This window comes from Tamandua tetradactyla, chromosome 5 (genome assembly GCF_023851605.1).
Source record: "Tamandua tetradactyla isolate mTamTet1 chromosome 5, mTamTet1.pri, whole genome shotgun sequence".
Classification (NCBI taxonomy): domain Eukaryota; kingdom Metazoa; phylum Chordata; class Mammalia; order Pilosa; family Myrmecophagidae; genus Tamandua; species Tamandua tetradactyla.
Window position 1 is genome coordinate 87,192,916 of NC_135331.1, and position 19,993 is coordinate 87,212,908.

The 19,993-nt window shown below is 42.1% G+C and overlaps 1 protein-coding gene and 1 pseudogene across 1 annotated transcript; one reads left to right on the top strand and one right to left on the bottom strand.

Moving 5' to 3' along the window:
* Positions 1-11,985: 11,985 nt before the first annotated feature.
* LOC143683215 (protein disulfide-isomerase A3 pseudogene) lies at positions 11,986-14,508 on the bottom strand (annotated as a pseudogene).
* A 1,498-nt stretch (positions 14,509-16,006) lies between these two features.
* AIF1 (allograft inflammatory factor 1) lies at positions 16,007-17,789 on the top strand. The gene is made up of 6 exons (XM_077159198.1): positions 16,007-16,114; positions 16,294-16,355; positions 16,454-16,520; positions 16,888-16,929; positions 17,149-17,311; positions 17,593-17,789. The coding sequence occupies exons 1-6, from the start codon at positions 16,090-16,092 to the stop codon at positions 17,675-17,677; spliced, it is 444 nt and encodes a 147-aa protein (XP_077015313.1). The 5' UTR covers positions 16,007-16,089; the 3' UTR covers positions 17,678-17,789.
* The last annotated feature ends 2,204 nt before the right edge of the window (positions 17,790-19,993 follow it).

Below are 19,993 nucleotides of genomic sequence, written 5' to 3' on the forward strand. Positions count from 1 at the left end.
AAACAGTAATAACACTAAATGTCAATGGACTGAATTCCCCAATCAAAAGACATAGATTGGCAGAATGGATTAAAAAACAGGATCCTTCTATATGCTGTCTACAGGAAACACATCTTAGACCCAAAGATAAACATAGGTTGAAAGTGAAAGGTTGGGAAAAGATATTTCATGCAAATAACAACCAGAAAAGAGCAGGAGTGGCTATACTAATATCCAACAAATTAGACTTCAAATGTAAAGCAGTTAAAAGAGACAAAGAAGGACACTATATACTAATAAAAGGAACAATTAAACAAGAAGACATAACAATCATAAATATTTACGCACCGAACCAGAATGCCCCAAAATACGTGAGGAATACACTGCAAACACTGAAAAGGGAAATAGACTCATATACTATAATAGTTGGAGACTTCAACTCACCACTCTCATCAAGGGACAGAACATCTAGACAGAAGATCAACAAAGAAATAGAGAATCTGAATATTACTATAAATGAACTAGACTTAATAGACATTTATAGGACATTACATCCCACAACAGCAGGATACACCTTTTTCTCAAGTGCTCATGGATCATTCTCAAAAAGAGACCATATGCTGGGTCACAAAGCAAGTCTTAACAAATTTAAAAAGATTGAAATCTTACACAACACTTTCTCGGACCATAAAGGAATGATGTTGGAAATCAATAATAGGCAGAGTGCCAGAAAATTCACAAATACGTGGAGGCTCAACAACACACTCCTAAACAATGAGTGGGTCAAAGAAGAAATTGCTAGAGAAATTAGCAAATACCTCGAGGCGAATGAAAATGAAAACACAACATATCAAAACTTATGGGATGCAGCAAAGGCAGTGCTAAGAGGGAAATTTATTGCTCTAAATGCCTATATCAGAAAAGAAGAAAAGGCAAAAATTCAGGAATTAACTATCCATTTGGAAGAACTGGAGAAAGAACAGCAAGCTAACCCCAAAGCAAGCAAAAGGAAAGGAATAACAAAGATTAGAGCACAAATAAATGAAATTGAAAACATGAAAACAATAGAGAAAATCAATAAGGCCAGAAGTTGGTTCTATGAGAAAATCAATAAGATTGATGGGCCCTTAGCAAGATTGACAAAAAGAAGAAGAGAGAGGATGCAAATAAATAAGATCAGGAATGGAAGAGGAGACATAACTACTGACCTCACAGAAATAAAGGAGGTAATAACAGGATACTATGAACAACTTTACGCTAATAAATACAACAATTTAGAGGAAATGGACGGGTTCCTGGAAAGACATGAACAACCAACTTTGACTCAAGAAGAGATAGATGATCTCAACAAACCAATCACAAGTAAAGAAATCGAAGCAGTCATTCAAAAGCTTCCTAAAAAGAAAAGTCCAGGACCAGACGGCTTCACATGTGAATTCTATCAAACATTCCAGAAAGAATTAGTACCAACTCTCCTCAAACTCTTCAAAAAAATCGAAGTGGAGGGAAAACTACCTAACTCATTCTATGAAGCCAACATTACCCTCATACCAAAACCAGGCAAAGATATTACAAGAAAAGAAAACTACAGGCCGATCTCTCTAATGAATATTGATGCAAAAATCCTCAATAAAATTCTAGCAAATCGTATCCAACAACACATTAAAAGAATTATTCATCATGACCAAATAGGATTCATCCCAGGTATGCAAGGATGGTTCAACATAAGAAAATCAATTAATGTAATACACCATATCAACAAATCAAAGCAGAAAAATCACATGATCATCTCAATTGATGCAGAGAAGGCATTCAACAAGATTCAACATCCTTTCCTGTTGAAAACACTTCAAAAGATAGGAATACAAGGGAACTTCCTTAAAATGATAGAGGGAATATATGAAAAACCCACAGCTAATATCATCCTCAATGGGGAAAAATTGAAAACTTTCCCCCTAAGATCAGGAACAAGACAAGGATGTCCACTATCACCACTATTATTCAACATTGTGTTGGAGGTTCTAGCCAGAGCAATTAGACAAGAAAAAGAAATACAAGGCATCAAAATTGGAAAGGAAGAAGTAAAACTATCACTGTTTGCAGACGATATGATACTATACGTCGAAAACCCGGAAAAATCCACAACAAAACTACTAGAGCTAATAAATGAGTACAGCAAAGTAGCAGGTTACAAGATCAACATTCAAAAATCTGTAGCATTTCTATACACTAGCAATGAACAAGCGGAGGGGGAAATCAAGAAACGAATCCCATTTACAATTGCAACTAAAAGAATAAAATACCTAGGAATAAATTAAACTAAAGAGACAAAAGACCTATACAAAGAAAACTACAAAAAACTGCTAAAAGAAATCACAGAAGACCTAAACAGATGGAAGGGCACACCATGTTCATGGATTGGAAGACTAAATATAGTTAAGATGTCAATCCTACCTAAATTGATTTACAGATTCAATGCAATACCAATCAAAATCCCAACAACTTATTTTTCAGAAATAGAAAAACCAATAAGCAAATTTATCTGGAAGGGCAGGGTGCCCCGAATTGCTAAAAACATCTTGAGGAAAAAAAACGAAGCTGGAGGTCTTGCGCTGCCAGACTTTAAGGCATATTATGAAGCCACAGTGGTCAAAACAGCATGGTATTGGCATAAAGATAGATATATCAACCAATGGAATCGAATAGAGTGCTCAGATATAGACCCTCTCATCTATGGTCATTTGATCTTTGACAAGGGAGTCAAGCCAACTCACCTGGGACAGAACAGTCTCTTCAATAAATGGTGCCTAGAGAACTGGATATCCATATGCAAAAGAATGAAAGAAGACCCATATCTCACACCCTATACAAAAGTTAACTCAAAATGGATCAAAGATCTAAACATTAGGTCTAAGACCATAGAACAGTTAGAGGAAAATGTAGGGAGATATCTTATGAATCTTACAATTGGAGGCGGTTTTATGGACCTTACACCTAAAGCAAGAGCACTGAAGAAGGAAATAAATAAATGGGAACTCCTCAAAATTAAACACTTTTGTGCATCAAAGAACTTCATCAAGAAAGTAGAAAGACAGCCTACACAATGGGAATCAATATTTGGAAACGACATATCAGATAAAGGTCTAGTATCCAGAATTTATAAAGAGATTGTTCAACTCAACAACAAAAAGATAGCCAACCCAATTACAAAATGGGAAAAAGACTTGAATAGACACCTCTCAGAGGAGGAAATACAAATGGCCAAAAGACACATGAAGAGATGCTCAATGTCCCTGGCCATTAGAGAAATGCAAATCAAAACCACAATGAGATATCATCTCACACCCACCAGAATGGCCATTATCAACAAAACAGAAAATGACAAGTGCTGGAGAGGATGCGGTGAAAGAGGCACACTTATCCACTGTTGGTGGGAATGTCAAATGGTGCAACCACTGTGGAAAGCAGTTTGGCGGTTCCTCAAAAAGCTGAATATAGAATTGCCATACGACCCAGCAATACCATTGCTGGGAATCTACTCAAAGGAATTAAGGGCAAAAACTCAAACAGACATTTGCACACCAATGTTTATAGCAGCGTTATTTACAATTGCAAAGAGATGGAAACAGCCAAAATGTCCATCAACAGACGAGTGGCTAAACAAACTGTGGTATATACATTCGATGGAATATTATGCAGCGTTAAGACAGGATAAACTTATGAAGCATGTAATAACATGGATGGACCTAGAAAACATTATGCTGAGTGAGTCCAGCCAAAAGCTAAAAGACAAATACTGTATGGTCCCAATGATGTGAATCGACACTCGAGAATAAACTTGGAATATGTCATTGGTAACAGAGTTCAGCAGGAGTTAGAAACAGGGTAAGATAATGGGTAATCGGAGCTGATGGAATACAGACGGTGCAATAGGACTAGATACAAAAACTCAAAAATGGACAGTACAATAATACCTAATTGTAAAGTAATCATGTTAAAATACTGAACGAAGCTGCATCTGAGCTATAGGTTTTTGTTTTGTTTTGTTTTGTTTGTTTTGTTCTTATTATTATTACTTCTATTTTTTTTCTCTAAATGAACATTCTATATCTTTTTCTGTTATACTGCTAGTTCTTCTAAACCGATGCAAATGTACTAAGAAACGATGATCATGCATCTATGTGATGATGTTAAGAATTACTGATTGCATATGTAGAATGGTATGATGTCTAAAAAAAAAAAAAAATGGTCAGCACAATACTGCCTAATTGTAATGTAATTATCTTGGAACGCTGAATGAAGCTGCATCTGATCTATAGTTTTTTTTTGTTTGTTTGTTTTGTTTTTTTTCTCTTATATATTTTTGTACTTTTTATTTTTATTTGTGTTTTCTCTCTGTGTTATCACTTTATTTCTTATTCTGTTGTAGTGCTATTTCTTTCTCTAAATCAATGCATATGTACTGAGAAATGATGACCATACACCTATGTGATGATATTAAGAATTACTGATTGCATATGTAGAATGGATTGATTTCTATTGTTGTGTTAGTTAATTTTTTTAATTAATAAAAAAAAAGAAAGAAAAAAAAAAAACTAGTGCAATGGCTTCTATGATGGATTGTGGTTTCTTCTCAATATCCATTCCATTTCTCCCCTCCTGAGCAGAGAGGCTCATCCATCTCTTCAACAAAGGTTTCATTGAGTGTCTGTAATTTGCCAGACACCTCATCTTCATCTTCCTCTTTTTCTCTCATCTCTCATCTTATCTCTTTCATATTTCCCCATCTCACCATTTTTATTCATTCGGATCTATCACACCCACATCTCTCTCCACATCTCTCTTTGCATATATATAGTATATATGAATACTATATATATATATAATTTTCTCATTTTCTTATCAATTCATTCATTCAACAAATATTTAGTGAACATTCCCATGTGCCAGCCATCCCATCTCTCCATAATTCTCTCTTCCCCATCTCTCTCCATATTCTTTCTGCCTCTTTCTTCACATTATTTCTCCCCAGTTCTAGTTTGCTAGCTGCTGGAATGCAATATACCAGAAATGGAATGGCTTTTAAAAGGGGGAATTTAATAAGTTGCTAGTTGAAGTTCAAAGGCCGAGAAAATGCCCCAATTAAAATGAGTCTATAGAAATATCCAATCTAAGATATCCAGGGAAAAATATCTTGGTTCAAGAAGACCGATGAAGTTCAGGGTTTCTCTCTCAAGTGGAAAGGCACATGGCAAACATGGTCAGGGTTTCTCTCTTGGCTGGAAGGGGACTCGCAAACACAACATCATCTGCTAGTCCTCTCCAGCTCCCCAGGAGGTGTTTTCCTTCTTCATCTCCAAAATTCGCTGGCCAGCAGACTCTTTGCTTCGTGGTTCTGTGGCATTCTGTCATCCTTCTCTGCTCTCTCTGAATCTCTCGCTTTCTCCAAAATGTTTCCTTTTATAGGATTCTGGTAAAGTCATCAAGACCCACCTAGAATGGGTGGAGACACATCTCCACCTAATCCAATTTAACAACCACTCTTGATTGAATCACATCTCCAGGGAGATAATCTAATTAAAGTTTCAAACATACAGTGCTGAATAAGGATTAGAAGAAACCGTTGCTCCCACGAGGTTGATTAGGATTAAAACATGGCTTTTCTAGGGCACAAAAACCTTTTCAAACCAGCACACCATCCTTCCCCATCTGTACCCCTCTCTCTCACCTCCTTTCTCCCCCTCTTCTCGCCGAGTGGGAGAACAAGGGCTAGTGAGGCATCACCTCTACTCTGGAGTCCTCTCACCTTCCACTGAGAAGCATTCCTGACTCCACCAGGCTGCCTGGCACTGTTCCTGTGTGCCCTGGAACTTTCTGCACAGGGGTGTTTTGTTATTATTATTATTACTTTCAATATTATTAATCTAAAATCTTAGCGGGAGACTAACTCCATCTTTCAGATTGATCATTGAGTGGATAAAAAAAGAAATGGAAAAGAAGAAACAGACAATTAACAAGCTTGACAATTAATGTAGTAGTAGCCTTTTAATTGAAACCTTAAAACTATAAGCAAGCTGTGAATTTGAGCTCTTGGTCTCGCAGAGGAGCAATATGTAAATGTAGAGTTCGCATCCAGATATGAGTAAATTTTCATCTATCACCCCAGACTTGGAGGCACCATGCCCAGGTGTCACACAGGATGTAAATCCTAAAGAAAGTAGTAAATTACTGAGATATGGAACTAATGAAGTTCTCCAGACCCCTGTTACCTGTTACCCAAGATATTATCTTTCTTTGTCTCTAATGCAAACGTGATGGTCAGGTGCACGTGTCAGCTTGGCCAGGTAGTAGTGCCCAGTTGTCTGGTCGGGCAAGCACTGGCGTGTTTATTGCTGGAGAATGTGTCATGGACTTAAATCATGATTGCTTTGGCTGCACCCACAGCTGATTGCATCTACAATCTAATCACTGGATGGCTTTTAAGGAGGATTCAGAAGAGACAGTCACTTTTCCTGCTTCAACCAGCCAGCCTCTCGTGAGAGTCCATTGAGGACCTTCATTGAAGCTGCCAGCTGGCAGCCTGCCCTACAGACCTTGGACTCATATCCCTTCAGCTGTATGAGACACTTTTATAAACCTTGTATTTACAGATATCTCCTGCTGATTCTGTTTCTCTAGAGAACCCTAGCTATTACAGTGTATAAAAGTCCATTGAAAAATCACTACAGAAAGGCAGATTTGGGAAGTTTCCCCTGCCCTCCGACCAGCATATATAAACATTTTTCCTCCTCAGCCCATTAGGTGTGGCTGTACATTGAAGCTGCACTGAGTGATGAACCCAGATTTGGGAGGCCTCATCTAAGTTACCAAGCTTTATAATCATTTCTATCTAGAATAATTAGAAAAATCAGAATATACACATTCTTTTCAGGCACCTACAAATGATTAGGGAAAGAAAGAATCGATACACAGAACACAGCTGCTGAACATAATCCGTGACAATATAAGAGTCATAAAAACAATATATATTGTGTTTGGAAATTTAAAAAAAAACATTTCTACTGTTTTAAAATTTTAAAAATATACTTCTACATAATTAAAAGGTAAAGAGGGTACACAGGTGGTTCAGTGGTAGAAGGCTCACCTTCCCTATGGGAGCCATGGGTTTGATTCCCAGACCATGCACCACCAGCCCCCGCCAAAAAAAAAAAAAGGTAAAGAGAAAATATTATGATTATATAATCATATTTCATGTAATGGAATTATATCATATAATGGAATTTAAAACCAAACTACAGGGCTTATAAAAAATTGTGGGATGTAGCTAAAACCACACATGGAAGGAAATGTTTAGCCTTTAACATGCATTTTAGAAAAAAAGTTTGAAAATCAATGAGCGAAACAGATATTTCAAGAAAATTTGAAAGAGAACACAGAACAGACTGTTAGCAGGAGGACCTTGAAGAGGTTTAGGAAAGGTCCAGGATAGCTTTCCAGGCTTCTAAGTTCAAGGGCTCTTTCTCTTTTGTTATAACAATAGATTATTTCTTTAAAATTTGGCAGCATCAAGGAATTGAGAAAAAACCTAGAATGAGCTGAGACTCAGCATCAAGGGATTGAGAAAACCTTCTGGACCAAAAGGGGGAAGAGAGAAATGAGACAAAGTGTCAATGGCTGAGAGATTCCAAACAGAGTCGAGAGGTTATCCTGGAGGTTATTCTTACGCATTAAATAGATATCACCTGTTTAGTTAAGGCATAACCGAGAGACTGGTGGGAACTGCCTGAAAATGTAGAGCTGTGTTCCAGTAGCCATGTTTCTTGATGATGATTTTATAATGATATAGCTTTCACCATGTGACTGTGTGATTGTGAAAACCTTGTGTCTGATGCTCCTTTTATCTACCTTGTCAACAGATGAGTAGAACATATGGAATAAAAATAAATAATAGGAGGAACAAATGTTAAAATAAATTTCGTTTAAACTGTGAGTTATCAATGAAAGGGAGGGGTAAGGGGTATGGTACATATAATTTTTTTTCTGTTTTCGTTTTATTTCTTTTTCTGTTGTCTTTTTATATCTTTTTCTGAATTGATGCAAATGTTCTAATGATCATAATGATGAATATGCAACTATGTGATGATATTGTGAATTACTGATTATATATGTAGAACAGAATGATTATATGTTAGGAATGTTTGTGCTTCTTTGTTGTCATATTTTTTTAATTTAAAATAATAAATAAATAAATAAATAAAATTTGGGAGCTCTGTGTTACCACCACCTCCTCTGCCTCTCAGAACCTATCCTGGTGAAGAAAGCTTCTACCACCAACTTTAGGTGTCCCTGTTTTTTTTTTCACAAGAGGTGTCACAGGCTGCCAACACCCAAGAGCTTGTAGGATGATGCACTTCAATATTATTATTAAGAAGGAGAACTTTTTAAATATGTTCACACATCAAATAATCCATCCAAAGTATACAATCAGTGGCTTATAGTATCAGCATATAGTTGTGCATTCAGCATCACTCTTTTAGAACACTTTCATTACTCCAAGAAAAAAAAAAATATAAAAATATAAAAGAACACCCAAAACATCCCATATCCATTATCCTCCCCAATTAGTTATTTATTTATTTTTGGTCTCTATTTTATTACTCATCTGCCCATAGCCTGGATAAAGGGAGTATTAGGTTTTCAAAATCACACGGTTGCATGATAAAAGCTGTATAGTTATACAATCACTTTCAAGATTCCAGCCTACTGGAACACAGTTCGACAGTTTCAGGTATTTCCTTCCAGTTAGTCTAATACTCTAGAAACTTACAAGGAATATCTATATAACGCATACGAATAGCCTCCAGAATGACCTCTTGACTCTGTATGAAATCTTGCAGCCACTGAAACGTTGTTTTGTTTCATTTCTTTTATCCCTTTTGGCCAAGAAGGCACAGGAGGAGAATTTTTATGGTACTTTCTGAGACCTGCCACCTCTGGGTCCCTTTGAGCACTTTATAAAACATTCTCCTCCATCTTTGCCAGCGCTTGGATCTGTTCGGCCAACACTGCTCTCGGCAGTAACCAAGAGGAACAGTTAGTACCTGCTGTCATTTAGTCACCAGGACCCTTGCTCCCTTCCTGTCCTTCCCTGAGGCCCTGTTGGGGCTGCCTGCTCAGCTCAGAATTTGGTCGCATACACAGAATTTGGAACTTGTAGGTTTTCTCTGACTCCTAGTATCACTGAAGTTACTGTGGGCGTGTGCGCACATGAGTGTCTAAATAAATTATCTTTATTGCTTTACGTGGTTCCCAAGAGAGAATAGGAAAGGTTTAGAAATATGCTACTGCCCCAGACCTCTCAAAGTCCTACATGGAGACTTTTTAGAGAAGCAGCAGCTTCTCGCAATGGCTTTTTTGTTGGACGTGAGAAAATGTGAGAGAGTTGGTGTTCTAGTTTGCTAGCTGCCGGAATGCAACACACCAGAGACGGATTGGTTTTTAATAAAAGGGGATTTAGTTTGTTAGTTAGTTAGGAAGGCACAGGATGGTCTCTGCTGGCCGCCTCTCCAGGTCTCTGGGTTCCAACATCTTTCCCCCGGGTGATTCCTTTCTGCACCTCCAAAGACCTGGGCTGAGCTGCGAGTGCTGAGATGAGGAATGCCGAGCTGCTCGCTGTGCTACAGTGTGGTCTCTCATTTCAGCACCAGCCAATTAAGTCAAACATCATTCATTGCAGCAGACACGCCTCCTAGCTGACTGCAGATGTAAATCAGCAACAGATGAGGTTCATGTACCATTGGCTCATGTCCACAGCAACAGAACTAGGTGCCTTCACCTGGCCAAGTTGACAACTGAATCTAAATACCACAGTTGTAATCCTTCTGCAGGGCCACGCTTTGTAGGCCCAGAACCCGACCTGCCTTCCCCGCTCAGAGACAGCCTCTCACTAAGCAAACTCCGGGCTTGGGTGCAGATATCAGAATGCCCTTTAGTCCACCGACAATGAGAAACAGAGTGGTAGGGTTCCAGCCCCTCACACTCCCCTGTATGCCTGCTAAATGCTCACCTGGGCACACTGTATCCAGGACAGGCCGGACAGAGAAGAGACCAAGCCCTGAAATTAGGATCCTCTGAGGAGGTTATTTATAAAGGTGTGGGTCAGGTGTGTAGGGGAACTACAAGGGACAAAACAATTACCTGGGGTTAGAAGCAGAGGAGCTGTCACTGTTATGCTCCAGGCCGGAAGGGAAGGAGGAGGGAGGGCTTAGAGCCGAGGCTCTTAACTTATTTTGTGCCACAGATCCCTTTGGCATCCTAGTAAAGCATAACATTTTAAAAATAAATAATAACAAAACAAGGCAATTACATCGAGTTGCACTGATCAGAATATCCATAAAAACTCGTGACAGAAGAAATTATATTCTTCACTGTGCTAAATCATAATATAATATATTAAAAACATAGTCAAGTTAAAGTTAAATTTGAATACACAAAGACATTTCAGTGCAAAGGACGTTCTTGCTGGGCTGGAATTAAAACTTTGAACAGTGAAGTGTTTTTTGACAAGGCCGCGCACTCACTGTTGGACGTGAGAAAACGAGGTATGCTTTTTTCCCCGTCCAGGTTCACAGACCCACTTGCAAACTGTCCTCTGAGCTACCGAATCCTGGAAGCAGACAGACCCACAGAGCAGATCACCTGGAGAGTACTGCCCTTAGGTGGTCTTGGTGTAGTCAGTCTGAGGTGACCTTGTGTGAAGGTAGCCAACGGAATACTGTCAACTAAGTGTCCTTCCTCCTGCTATTTTCCTTCTGGTCCTCGCCATCAGCCAGACCCAGCTGGAAGTCAGAGGCCCCTCTGATGTGGTTTGGACAGGTTTCCAGGGACAGAGAACAAAGTGGAAGAAGGGAAATTGTGCCAGTTTGAATCTGTGGTATACCCCAGAAAAGCCATGTCCTTTAATTCTCATTCATATTGCTGGGTAGGAGTTTTTTTATTGTGTTCATAGAGATGTGACTCACCCAGTTGTGGGTAGTAACTTTTGATTAGATGGGTTCCATGGAGATGTGTCTCCACCCACTCAAGGTGGGGTTGCTTACTGGAGCCCTTTAAGAGGGAACCATTTTGGAAAAAGCTTGAGAGCCATGAGTGCCCATGCAGCCAGAGACCTTTAGAGATGAAGAAGGGAAACGCCCCCGGCGGAACTTCATGAAATAAGAATCCTGCAGAGGAAGTTAGCAGACGTCACCACGTTCGCCATGTTCTCCTGTTGAGAGAGAAACCCTGAATGTCCACAGCTTCTTGAACCAAGGTTATCTTTCCCAGGATGCCTTAGATCGGACATTACTATAGTCTTGCTTAATTTGGACATTTTCATGACTTTAAAACTGTAAACTTAAAACTTAATAAAGTCCCCCTTTCTAAAAGCCATTCTGTTTCAAGTGTATTGCATTCTGGCAGTTTTCAAACTAGAACAGAAATGGAATGGCAAAGAGAAGACAGCCAGAGCACACACACAGACAAGCTCTGCGGGCAGTGCTTTCTCTTCCCTTAGGCCTCCTTCAGGGGCCTAATTTTGAGCAGCAGTTCTCCTGCAGGTGGGATTCATAACAAGGACATTTAGCAACATTGCCTGGGTCTCCATAAGGGGATCAAATCTCCTGAGGTTCTAGCAGGTCTATTTCTTTCTTTCTTTCTTTCTTTTTTAAAGGGGGCTCATTTATTGTCATTGCTCCAAATGTACAAAATTTAGAAAATACTCCCCCCAACTCAATTCCCCCCACCTCCACAACAATCCCCCCAACACAAATTTTTTCCCCAAACCACAAACATAAACTGGTCCTGATGTTTCCATAAACAGCTAAGAAACAGTTTAGAGAAAATGTAACAGGATTCAGATTATACCCATCCTGTCCTCTCAGCTCTGAGAGGTAGAAATCCCATGTAAGTCCCATTCCTCCTCAATGGTTTTGCCCTCTCTGGTGGAAAAGTTCTTTTTACAATTGATATGCTTGGCTGCTGCTTTAGAGATCCTCCTGTGCCTTCTTCTTCTTGGGTTTTTCTTCTTGAATTATAGGGGGGGTTGTAGCCTCTCGCTGGAGGTAGCTAATAAAATCACTTAATTCACAGCCACCGTCATATTTCTTTGGCTTTAGCTTCTTGTTGGCTAGAGAGAAGTAGATAGTAGGAAAACCTCAGACTTCATATGGTGAAGGCACATCATTGGCTGTGGCATCCATCTTGGCTATGACAATATTTGGATCTTTGCTGAGCTTTTCTCCCAGTTCTTTATACTTGGGCTCCAAATTCTTACAGTGACCACACCAAGGGGCATAAAATTCAATCAGCACATCTTCATTTTCATTGTGCACTATTCCATCAAAATTCTCTGCTACTACTACCTTCACAGGTCCATCGTTGCTCTCTGGGATAGGCTCAGATTTCAGGTACCTCTTCAAGTTGTCATCAAAGAAATCTTGTAAGAACCTCTCAAGAGCTTTACCATCACGCGAGAATTCCTCCTGCATGACAAACTTCTCTCCTTTAGCAGTTCTGACGGCAACAACGGGAATCTCTCCAGTAGTGCTTTCCAAGCCAAAATCAGAGAGTTCGTGGCTAAAGGTTTTGCGGCTAGCTACGGCAAAGTTGAGTTTATGCCCAGCATCCAGGAATTTCTTTGCCACCATCATCACTCTGTTTCTCCAGTAGTTGGAACCTTTAGTATTTTTTTCATAGTCCACATCATAGTAAGCCACAAGTAAATCCTTGCCCTGTATCATATCTTTATTATCTTCTGTCATGTGAGGGCAGATACCAAAAATGTTTTCCTGGATAAATTTTTAAATCTTGCCACTTGTCGTTTTCTGTTCTGTGTATGCCACTATCTTGTCCTCAAACTTGTTAATCAGATGTGAAGGACGAAACAAGGTGATTCCCTCTCCATTATCATCATACTTCTTCACCAGAGACTCCACATTGGTGTGTGCAAATCGGTAATTATCCCTCAAGTTGCTGGCTGCTTTTAGGAACTCAGAGTGAGCTTCACCGAATAAATCGTTGAAAAATCCCACAACTGAGGGGTCTTTATCACTAATGAACTTCCCAAATTCATCCTCATTCTTGAGAGGAACTGAAGCTGGTCCTGCTTGCTTCTTCAAATGGCTAACAATTCCATCTGTGGTCCTAGGCCCATCATAAGCACCCGCTTCTTCACCACCTCTAAATATCTTCAGAGTTGGATATCCACTGACCCCATACTTATTACAGGTATTTGCGTTGGCAGTACAACCAACCTTTGCTAATGGGACTATTCCTTTTAATCTGGTAGCTGCAGCTTCATATTCAGGGGCAAGCCTCTTGCAGTGTCCACACCAAGGGGCAAAGAACTCAACGAGCATGAGACCCGCAGAGCCCGTGTCGCCGACGCGACTCTCCAAGTCTTCGTCTGTGAGTTCCAGCACATCGGACACAGCGGCGAGGTGGGCCGCAGCGGCGAAGTGGGCCGCAGCAAAAAGCAGCGCCACTGGCGGCGAGGTGAGGTGGGGGCGGCCGGAAGGGTCCGGGTTCGGCGGGGACTGCGGTGGTCGGGCCGGCGACCACGCACCTTTCAGCCTGCACTCGCGCCAGGTCTATTTCTTGAGACTGCTCATAATTCACACCCTGACTGCTGACCACTCACCTCTCTCGGTTGTCTGCAAGACTCCCTTGCCTTTGCTGACTCCTCTCTTTCCCAGCCTTCAAGGCTGACGGGCCCCACCACTCATGGATCCATCCTGAAGCTATGTTATTAACACCTTCAGCCAAGGTACACCCAAGTCTTTGAGCCTGGGAACCACTCTATTTCTCAAACTTGAGTGTGCATCGGAATCACGTGAGGTGCTTATTAAAAAGTAGATTTGGGGACCCAACCAGAGTTTCTGATTAAGGTCTGGATTAGGTCCCAATAATTCGCATTTCTAACATTCTTCCATGTGAAGCTGATGCTGGTAGAAGGAACACTCTTTGAGAACCACTACTTTAAAAGAGAGTTTGTATATCTCTGCTCAGATCTACACTTTGCAGTCTGTCAGAGAGCAATCCATTTCCTTATTTCCAAGCTCTCATTGGCCTTCTTGCTGTGGTCCCCTTGAAGCTTGCGACCCAGAGACCCCACCTCCCCTTCAACCCTAACCCTTGTGAGCCAGAACCTCTGAGTTGGGGCTGGAGAGGGGCGTCTTCTTGCATCTGTTCTTCCAGCCCTTCCCCACATCTGTGTTTAAGCCCTGGGTTTTCTTCTCTACCCACCTGCCCTTCTAGACATCCTTTAGTCTTTGATTGTGTTCCACAGTCAGAGCAGCCAACATCACTGACTTTCTCTATTCCAGGAAGGTTTTTTGAGCATCTGAACTCCATTCCATCACGGTACCATGCCAAGACCACCCTGGGAGGCAATCCCACTACAAATAAAAGCCAGGATCTTCACAGAAGCCTACAAGGCCTTACCCAACAGGCCTCCCTGCTATTCCATGAGTCCTCCAGATATCCAGACATGCTCTCACCCCAGGTTCCCTCTGCCTAAAATGCTCTTCTCCAAGATATCTATATGCCTTGTTTCCCTCACCTCCTTGAAATCATTGTTTGAATAGTACCTTCTCAGAGAAGCCTTCCCTGATCATCCTATTTAAAACTGCAGCTGTCCCCTAGCACTTCCTGTCCTCCTTCCTCCATTGCTTTTCCCCACAGGCACTTATCACTTCTAATATACTTATTTATTTTTATTGTCTGCCTACAAGGACAAAAGTTTTTACTCGTTTGGTTCATGGGGCCTAGGAGCATACCTGGAATATAGTAAGCACTGAATAAATAGTTGTTCAATGAATGATGACTATGGATTAAGGAATGAATTCCCCACCACCAGACCCTGAGACCATAGGAAGCGTGGGATTGCAGCTCTCTCTGCAGGACGAGAAGGCAGCTGCAAGAAGGGGAAGTAAAGAAGTCAGAGTCCACACCACCTCGCTACCACACCTGCACAGGCTAGGGAGAGGGCAGTGAGAAGCGAAAACTCCCAGCAGCAGAAGGGGAGAAAAAAGTTGTCTCCATCCATGCTAGGGCAGAGTGGATGGATCTCTGGGCTTGGAATTTGGACAAGGATGCCTCAGAGAAGGGGGTGCACCATCCTCACTTCCTGTAGAAGAGATTAGCCAAAGAAAGCAGCAAAGGGGAAAGGGTATGCTTCAGAGGGCCTTAGTTATCAGAGGCTACTCATTAACTCTGTCATCTTCACAGTGACCACCATCCCCTGCCCTACCAATACGAACAGGCAAGTGTGCGCAAACACACACACGCGCACACTTGATGTCTGTCTCTGGCTCTGGCTCTTGTGTCTACAAATGCTGTCTCTCTCAGTACCACTTTCAGTTCCTCCAAAGAATCTATTTACACTCCTGCATCCTTGAGCTCTGTAGATTTTACTAAATATTTCAAAAGAGATAAGATGAGGGGTTACATTGCACATCCTACAACAGACAAATTAGAATGCTTTCTTCAAACATTTCCACATCTCCAAGTCCTTCTCCAGGAGCTGCGAGGGAGAGTTGTCTCCCTTTCCAGACTCTGCACCCATCTTGCCATCTCCCAGAGCTCCCTGCAGGCTTCAGATTCTTCTCCTGACCTCAGCATAGAAAAATTCAGCCAGTCCTTCCTCAGCTCCCTATCCAAACTTGCATGCCCAGACACATGAAACCCAACGAAATGAAGGGTGTTCTAGTTACCTGAACTATGGGACCTGTTTGAAGCCATTTGTTTCTGAGAATAAATACATCTGGAGTCTTACACCTCCTTACCCCACACTCCATTGGATTATCAAAACAGTTCTCCCACGTGCACACAGGGCTCTTGCTAAGAGGAATTTGGGAGGATGTTATTTTCTCATCTTGATTCTACACCCAGCTCCCCCTTCCTCTTGGGGTGCTAGTGTCAGCAGAAACCTATGGGGAAGTGCGACCTGGGAGGGGATGAGGGGAAAGGGGAAGTTTAACTGGGAGGGCTCTGAGGAGGAGAGGAGAGTAGGCAGACAGAAAGACGACCAGTTTGTTCTGACTCCCTACCTCCTTCAGCATCTGTTGAACCATGAGCCAAACCAGGGATTTACAGGGTAGGGAAGACGATCTAGGCAGAAGCATAAAATGGCAGCAAGGAGATGGACAAACCTGGGTTGGAGGATAGGAGGGGGATTAGCTGGCCTAGGAAGGCAGAATTGTGGATATTCTTGGCTGGGTGTGGTGATGAGGAGAAGAAGGGGACCTGAATCAATGAAATTTTATGCCTGCTCAGGGGGAAAAGCTTTTGGACTGCTGAAGGCCCAGCAGGAAGAGAGACTTGATGAAATCAACAAGGTAAAAAGGAAGAACTGAGGGAGTAGGGCCTGGGGGTAGGGGCCCAGGACTGGGAGGGCCTACCAGGCTTTTACTCTCCCCCACTCCTCACCCCACAGCAATTTCTGGAGGATCCCAAATACGGCAGTGATGAGGATCTGCCCTCCAAACTGGAAGCTTTCAAAAGTGAGGGGGAAACTGCAGATGAGATTGGGGGGTGGGGAGTTAAGATCGCCACAAAAACAGAGCGGGACAGCCGAGGCACAAAATTCTGTGTGGGCAGCTGGGAGACTGTCTCTGTGGCCTCACAGGTTGCAGTCTCTTTCCGTGACCTGTTCCTCTCAGCCCATCCTCTAGTTCCCTACACTTTATCAGGCCCCTGAACTCCCCAACCCCTAGTTTGGTCTGCCTGCCCTGCCTCCTCCTCTCATAACTTCTGCTTCCACTCTGTCAGCCACCCCCCTTCCTCACTCTCCTGCCCCGCCTCTGCCTGTGGCCTCTGACCCTCCAGCTAGCATTTACCCTCTCCTCCCTGCTCTCTCCCCCTACTCAGAGAAATACATGGAGTTTGACCAGAATGGAAACGGAGATATCGGTGAGAAAAGAGTGAATTTGGGGGTGGAGTGAGGGTGGGGTGAGGATGGGCACATCTAGGAAGGGGGAGGGCTTGCCTAAGAGGCTCCTTTCCATTTCTATACTTGAGTAGAAAGAAGGGAAATGGGAATGTGGAGATGGGCAAGGAGAGTGTGAGCATGTGTGTGTGTGTGTGTGTGTGTGTGTCTTCCTCCCCTCCCCCTCCATCATCTTCCACCAGATATAATGTCCCTGAAGCAAATGCTGGAGAAACTTGGGATCCCCAAGACCCACCTGGAGCTAAAGAAATTAATCCTGGAGGTGTCCAGTGGCTCTGGGGAAACGTTCAGCTACTCGGACTTCCTCAGGATGATGTTAGGCAAGAGATCAGCCATCCTTAAAATGTAAGCCTCCAGTTCCAGCCTCCCTCAGGCTGTCCCCAGGCTCACCTGCTGCACATTCCACAGTTTCCATTTCTTCCATCCCTAGAGCGACCCTTCCAAGGTCCTCCCCATACTCCCACCCAAGATTCTAGCCCCCCCGCAGCGCCCAGCCCTCCCACCTCTGCCCTTCTCCTCCTACTCCAACCCTCACAACCCGCGCCCCTTCTGGCAGCCAAAGATTTATTCTCTTGAGGAGAGAGTCCTCTGATCCCTGTGTGTTTCTCCTATCCCGTCCCAAACAGGATCCTGATGTACGAGGAGAAAGCGAGAGAACAGGAAAAGCCAAAGGGCCCCCCAACCAAGAAAGCCATCTCTCAGTTGCCCTGACTTAAGGGAGTGAGGTGGGACTGAAGGGCTTCTAATGATCCCAACTGAGAAAAAGACAAAATTGTAAGCCAGCATCAAACTGTAAATTAAATAAATTATCCTCTTCATCCTCTTCCAGATGCAGGCAGCTTGGTATTTGGGGGATTTGTTCTTTCCTGGGTTGGGGAGGAGGGAAGGGTGGCAAGGATTTGTCCATGAGAGCAATCTATCAACAATTCTGTAGTGTCTACCACATCCAGATGGTTTTGTGAGCCAGGAGGGATTCCCAGTGTATAAGACAGCCTTGACCTCAAGGAATTTAGTGGGAAGAAAAGACACATACAAAGATACATTACACAGGCCCATGGTCACTTTCATGAAAAACAAGGATTACCTTGAGCCAGCATTCTACACCACTATAAGCTTTGGACTTGGTAAATTATTCAGCCTCTCTGAGTCATCTGAAAATGGGGATAAGGTCATGTTATCCCCATTATGCAATGCCTGATATAGCATAAGCCCTCAATAATGTTTAAAACTTGAATGGATGGATGGATGAAAGAACTGGCCTTAATGGATGGAATAAAGGATTCACAACACTACAGGGCCTGATAATTTAAGAGTTAAATGATTCACTGAGGCCCTTTAGGGGATAAATGTGTGTGTCTGTGCTACAGAAATTGAGACTAGCAAATGAAGGGGAAAGGCTATTTTACTGGGAGGATACTGAGGGCAGCCTCAGGTGGCAAAAAAGGCTAAACAGATCCAAAGGCCTTCAGTGAGATGATTCCTGGACCTTTCCTCCAACAGCCCAGAAGAGTAAACTCTACCAAAACAAAGTCAGAGACATAGCAGGGGACCAGGTCTTCCAGGTCACGTAAATCACTGTAAGGACTCTGGCATTAAAAAAAAATTATTTATTTTTTATTGATATACAGTATACATTCACATACAATCAGTGGTTCACAACATCATCATATAGCTGTCTCTGGCTTTTACAAATTTTTTTATTTTGTATGCTGTATGGTGGGGGTCACATTTCATTCTTTTTCCATGTGAGTATCCCGGTATTGTAGCCCCATTTGTTGAATTTTTTTTGGGGGGGGGGGCGGGGAGTACACAAGCCAGTAATCAAATCAGGGTCTTCCAGCATGGCAGGCGAGAATTCTATCACTGAACTACCCTTGCATTCCTGGACTCTGGCTTTTATTCTGAAAGAAGTAGGGAGCCATTGCAGGACTTACAGCAGAGGAGTGAGTCCTCTGAGGCCTTCTTTGAGAAAAGGCCCACTCTGGCTTGCTGTGTAGAGAATGGACTGTAGGAGCAGGGTAGACTCAGGGAGACCAGTTAGGAGGCTACTGCTGAGAGATGAGGGTGGCTCCTTAAGATGGAAACAGTGGAAGTAAAGAGAAGAGTTCAGATTCTGAAGATTTTTTCAAGATATGATTTTTTTTAAGTCTAACTGAAAGTGGGCAATGAGATAAAAAAAGAAAGGAGTAACTGAGGAGTCCAAGATTTTTGACTTAACTAGGTTTTTAAAACTGCCATTGGGTGAGATGGTGAAGCCTCTAAATAGAGTAGGTTTGGGGTCGGGAGGAATGGAGATTTCCATTTTGGACATAATCACTTTGAAACGATCTATTAGATATCCAAGAGCAAATGTCAAGTACCTAGCTGTGTATACCAGTCTGGAGTGCAGGAGAGAGGTGGGATGGAGATACTCATTTAGGAGTCATCAGCACACAAATGCTATTTCAAGCCCTGAGACATGGATGCCCTTGACAAATCCAATTTGGATAGAGGTTGGAGGTGAAAGCCTAACTAGAGTGGGTTTAAGAAGGAATAGGAGACTATGCTAATACAAGATGTTAATAATAAGGTAGTATATGGGAACTTTGTATTTTATGCATGCTTTTACTGTAAAGCTACAACTTCTCTAAAACACAGCAAGAGAGAGATCATAAAATAAACAGCGAGAGAAAGAATTGGAAGACAGTATGAACAGCTCTTCCAAGAAGTTTTGCTGCAAAGGGGAGCAAATAAATGGGGTGGTAAATGGACAGGGAGAGGGAGTGAAAGAATAATTTTGAAAGTTTAAGAACTGAAGTCATTTGAAATATCTTACTGGGCCTCAGGATAAGAGTTATATCTGATTCCCGCTAAATTTTCCAATCTCATTTTCCATAACGTATAGGCAATCCCTTTATTTAGCCACACTAGTCTAGGCACCAGTCCCCAAAGCCACTACTATCCCCATCGGATCACTGGGCTTGAGAGATATGCATCCTCTCTTCAAATTTAACTGTCTTAGTTAGTTCTTCATATTTCCTAATGAGT

What these genes read in the sequence shown, in the direction of transcription:
- AIF1 (XM_077159198.1), top strand. Translation starts at nt 16,090, where the DNA reads ATGAGCCAAACCAGGGATTTACAGG. An exon ending in GACTTGATGAAATCAACAAG is followed by an intron (nt 16,356 to 16,453) that starts GTAAAAAGGAAG and finishes CTCACCCCACAG; the next exon opens with CAATTTCTGGAGGATCCCAA. An exon ending in GAATGGAAACGGAGATATCG is followed by an intron (nt 16,930 to 17,148) that starts GTGAGAAAAGAG and finishes ATCTTCCACCAG; the next exon opens with ATATAATGTCCCTGAAGCAA.